Raw genomic sequence first — 5,188 nt, 5'->3', positions numbered from 1 at the left:
AAAATGTGGGGAGATAGATAAAGATATATGGACAGAGAGAGAGAGAGAGAGAGAGAGAGAGAGAGAGAGAGAGAGAGAGAGAGAGAGAGAGAGGGGGAAGGGAAAGGAAAGAATGTAAGATTAAAGGGGAATAGGATCGTAGAGAGAGAGAGAGAGAGAGAGAGAGAGAGAGAGAGAGAGAGAGAGTAGAGGGGAAAGGAAAGGGAAAGAATGTAAGATTAAAGGGGAATATGATCGTAGGGAAGACAGAGAGAGAGAGAGAGAGAGAGAGAGGAAAGTTGGCAAGGAAATTGAGGGAAAGAATGAAAGTAGAGGTGTGGAAAGAAAGAGATAGGAAGGAAAATAAAAGAAGAAAGGAAGAAAAGGAAGGAAAGAATACATTATTATTATTATTATTATTATTATTATTATTATTATTATTATTATTATTATTATTATTATTATTATTATTATTATTATTATTATTATTATTACTTTTATTAACTATTATCAAGACCAAAGAAAAAGGAAGTTTAATGGACAACTGATTCATTTCTTGGGTCTTCCTATTTTCGATTTTCTCCTCATTAGATCAGTTCCCGAGGCCGTGTGTGTGTGTGTGTGTGTGTGTGTGTGTGTGTGTGTGTGTGTGTGTGTGTGTGTGTGTGTGTGTGTGTGTGTGTGTGTGTGTGTGTGTGTGTTAAGGACGACTCTTGACATTCCTCCATCGTCCTCGTTTTCACCATTCCTCGTGGTCTCTCTCTCTCTCTCTCTCTCTCTCTCTCTCTCTCTCTCTCTCTCTCTCTCTCTCTCTCTCTCTCTCGTCACCAAGAGTCGGAGAAAAAATAATAAAAGAGAGAAATAACCTATGAATCTTAATGTGAATGCTCTGTGACCTATACCGTCTCGCGCGCACACACACACACACACACACACACACACACACACACACACACACACGCACACACAAAGGCTCCCGCCCACCCCACGCATATCACCAACTCAGCGTGGAACAATATGGAGAGAGAGAGAGAGAGAGAGAGAGAGAGAGAGAGAGAGAGAGAGTTACACCGAAGTATTTAGATAACTTTTACCCTGAGTTCAAAGTTTTCCCCTGCGTCCTTTTAGTTAATATAAACCTGACCAAGAGAGTAATAGATACCTGAACCGCTGGCTTAGTGTGTAGGTGGAGGAAATGGTGATTACATTTATGAATGAATATATATAGTGTTCCATCTCATCCCTGAAGGCGATTTAGCGTATTCCTCCTTCCCTATTAGTTATTTATGCAGACTATGGAGCAAGGGAGGATATATAGGAAACGGAAGGAAGAGGAAGGTAGGAAAGGGGAAAAAGAGAGTGAGGGAGGAAAGGAGAGAAAGAGGGAGAGGGAGGAAGTAAAAGGGAGAGTGAGGGAGAGAGGAAAGGGGAGAGTGACGAAGGAAACGAAAGAAGAGGAAGGAAACGGGTGAGAGGGAGGTAGAAAAAGAGACCAAGAAGAGAGAGAGGAAATGGGTGAAAGAGTAAGGGATTAACAGGGAGAAGGAGATAGAGGGAGGGAAGAAAAGGAACAGAGGAAGTGGAAGGAAAGAGAAGACAGACAGAGGTATAGGAAACTGAAGAGAGACTAAGGAAGGAAAGAAGAGAGAAAGGGAGGGAAGAAAGGCGAGAAAGAGAGAAACTGGGGAAAGAGAAACATAAATAGGGAATAAGGAAAAGACTCAGCCCTACTCACAGGACTGGGGAAAGAGATAAAAAGAAACGAGAACGCGTAAGGAAAAGACTCAGGGCCGTATTTTAAGACACCATCGCTTCTCACATCAACTATTTCTAAAGGTCAAAGAGGGGATCAATCTGGTTTTCATGAGTGTTTTTTAAGGTTCATGGCACAGAAGAAGGGTCAAACTACCACCAGGGTCATAAAACTACCCCTGGAAAGGCCTACAGCTCCTACGAAAGCCATGTCAATTATGTGAACTTGGGCGACGAAATGTTTTAAAATACGACCTGCTGTCCCTACTCACAGGACTGGGGAAAGAGATAAAAAGAAAAGAGGAGTAAGGAAAAGACTCAGGGCCATATTTTAAAACATTTCTGCGCCCAAGAACACGTAATTTACTAGTCTTTCATGGGAATTTAGGGCCTTTCCAGGGGTACTTTTATGACCCTGGTGGTAGTCTGAGCCTTCTTCTGTACCGTGAACCTAAAAGAACACTCATTAGAACTCGATTAACCTCCTTTTTGGCCTTTGGAAATTGTTGATGTGAGAGGCAGGGTCGTCTAAGAATACGAACCTCAACCCCTTCTCACAGGACTGGGGAAAGAGATAAAAAGAAAAGAGGAGTAAGGAAAAGACTCAGCCCCTACTCACATCCACATCCAGGTTAACGGGATCGAATATCTGCACTTGGTCTCTGGCGTTGGGGGTGAATCTGTAGAACTCCTGCGCTCCCTGGTACCACTTGATCGAGTACATCTTGTCCGTGTCCTCCTCCCACGAACAGAAGAGTTGCCCCTCGCCGCCCACCTCCATGGTCTGCGGCACGTCTACCCGTGTGATGCGTATTCCGTCACCACCTACAGGAGAAAGGGACGGACAGGTGGAGTTAGAAGTTTGTTATAGTTTATTTGTTTGATGGTTGGTTGGTTGGTTGATGTGAGCATGTGAGGTAGATAGGTGTTGAAATTAATGGAGAAGGATGGATAGAAGGGAGGAAAGAAGGAAGGAAGGAAAGGAGGGACGGAAGGAGGGAGGTGTTCTGTATACCGTCGCCATTTGCGGGAGAGGAAGGGAGAAGTGTGAGGGAGGGAGAGAGGGAGAGAGGGAGGGAAGAATATCATGAATAGCATTTATATAGTGGAAACAGGAGGGATTTTTAGGGAGTGATTTGATGTAAGAAGGAAGGAAGGAAGGAAATAAGAAAGTAACAAAGAAAGAAAGAAAGAAAGAAAGAAAATGATAAGAAAAAAGGAAAGAAAGGAAGAAAGGGAAATGCGGGAGAAAATAAATAAATAAAGAAAGAAAGGATAAAGAAGGAAGGGAGAGAGGTACGAGAGAAAAGAAGGGAAGAAGGAAAGAAAAAGAGAAATTGAGTTAAGGGAGAAAATAAGTAAAAAAGAAAGAATGAAAGAAAGAAGGAGCGAGGGAGGAAGGGAGAGAGGGAGGGAGGAAAGGAGGCAAAGAAACCATGAATAAATAAACAAAGCAAAGAAAACATGAATGGATGAAAGCAGGACGGGACGCAGGGAGAGAGAGGAAGGGAGGAAGGGAGGGAGGGAGCGAAGTAATGAGGGAGAGAGGAATGGAAGAAGGGTGTTTCATTATGATGGGGTACTGTGGCATTATGGCCTAAGGGGGGAAGGGAGGAGGAGGAGGAAAAGGAGGTAAAAAGGGAGAGACGGAGGCGTGGGAGATGACGGAAGAGAGAGAGGGAGGAAAATGAGAGAGAGGGAGAGACGAAGAACGAGAGGAGTGAGGAAAGGGAAGAAAGAAGGGAGAGAGAGGGAGAGGAAAGGAAGAGACTAAGGTAGGGAAACGGGAGAGAAAAGGAGGGAGGAAATAGGGGAGAGAAAGGGAGGGAGGAGAGGGGAGAGAGAGTTAGGGAGGAAATGGGGGAAGAATGGAAGGTGAAAGGGAGAAACGAAGGAAGGAAAAGGGAGAGAGAGGGAAGGGAGGAAAGGGTAGAGGGAGAAAGGGAGAGAGGAAAGTAGGGAGAGAGGGAGAGAATTGGAGGGATTATACCTCTTAACGGCCCATACTGATATTATAGGCTGATTGAGGGAGGGAAGGGAGAGAGGAAGGGAGGGAGGGAGGGAGGAAGGGAGAGAGAGGAAGGGAGGGAGGGAGGGAGGAAGGGAGAGAGAGGAAGGGAGGGAGAAATGACTTGCTTAGGGTATTAGTGATTCTGCAATGTAGTGAGAAAACGGAGAGAAAATAAATAAAAGAAGAAAAAGAGGAATAGAATGAGGAGGAAGAGGAGGAAGAGGAGGAGAAGAAGAAGGAGGAGGAGGAGGAGGAGGAAGATAAAGTAAATTGAAAGAAATGGCTCCGTGGGTGATACAGGAATGGAGGAAGAGGTTGACGGAAAGAGAAAGAAAATGAGGAAAAGAAGAAGAAATGGAGGAGGAGGAGGAGGAGGAGGAGGAGGAGGTAAAGGAGGAGAAGGAGGAAGAGAGAAAGAGAAGGAAGCGGGACAATCAAGGCGAGATGGCGGGCGTGAATGACAAGAGGAAGAAAAAAAAAAAGAATAACAACCAAACTACCGGGTCTATTATTATTATTATTATTATTATTATTATTATTATTATTATTATTATTATTATTATTATTATTATTATTATTGTTGTTGTTGTTGCTGTTGTTGCTGTTGCTGTTGTTGTTGTTGTTGTTGTTGTTGTTGTTGTTGTTGTTGTTGTTGTACTGCCACCAACATAACATTTCCTCATCCCGAAAAGAAGAAGAAAAAAACGTTCTCAGGTCTTTACAAATAAACATACAAAAAAAAAAAAAAATGGAGCATATAAATCGACAGACCAACAAACAAGGAAGTAAATCAACAACTAAATAAATAAACAAATAAACAGACATATAATAAATAAAGGTATATATTCGGTCACCTTATATCCCAACTTTTGCGCAGAATCTTCTTTTATTTCCTCTCTTCCCTCATTTGTAGGAACGAGAGAAAGAGGAGGAGAAAGGGGTTAAGGGGAGGGGCGGAAGAGGAAAGGGGGAAGAGAACGTGCTGACGAGGAGAGGAGAAAAAGAGAAAGGGAACGAAGGAAGGGGAAATGAAAGGGAAAGGGTGGATATGAGGACAAATTAGGTAAAAGACGGAAAAGAGGGAGAAGGAAAAGACGGAAAAGGCGGAGAAATAGAAGACAGAAAAGGGGGAGAAGGAAAAGACGGAAAAGGCGGAGAAGGAAAAGACGGAAAAGGGGGAGAAATAGAAGACAGAAAAGGGGGAGAAGGAAAAGACCGAAAAGGCGGAGAAGGAAAAGACGGAAAAGGCGGAGAAATAGAAGACAGAAAAGGGGGAGAAGGAAAAGACCGAAAAGGCGGAGAAGGAAAAGACGGAAAAGGGGGAGAAATAGAAGACAGAAAAGGGGGAGAAGGAAAAGACGGAAAAGGCGGAGAAGGAAAAGACGGAAAAGGCGGAGAAATAGAAGACAGAAAAGGGGGAGAAGGAAAAGACGGAAAAGGCGGAAA

The 5,188-nt window shown here is 43.5% G+C and overlaps 1 protein-coding gene across 1 annotated transcript in view; it reads right to left on the bottom strand.

Moving 5' to 3' along the window:
• The window catches only part of LOC127003629 (uncharacterized), a gene marked incomplete at its 5' end in the record, with an annotated part of 15,988 nt that extends 13,401 nt beyond the window's left edge, over positions 1 to 2,587 (bottom strand). The window contains one exon of the mRNA XM_050870537.1: positions 2,351 to 2,587. Within this exon, the coding sequence (XP_050726494.1) occupies positions 2,351 to 2,587 (237 nt within the window). The remainder of the gene's footprint in view (positions 1 to 2,350) is intronic.
• Positions 2,588 to 5,188: the final 2,601 nt, after the last annotated feature.

The sequence above is a fragment of the Eriocheir sinensis genome, chromosome 25 (genome assembly GCF_024679095.1).
Source record: "Eriocheir sinensis breed Jianghai 21 chromosome 25, ASM2467909v1, whole genome shotgun sequence".
Lineage (NCBI taxonomy): Eukaryota > Metazoa > Arthropoda > Malacostraca > Decapoda > Varunidae > Eriocheir > Eriocheir sinensis.
The sequence above is the reverse complement of the archived record's forward strand: the minus strand, read 5'-3'. Positions and strand labels throughout refer to the sequence as shown.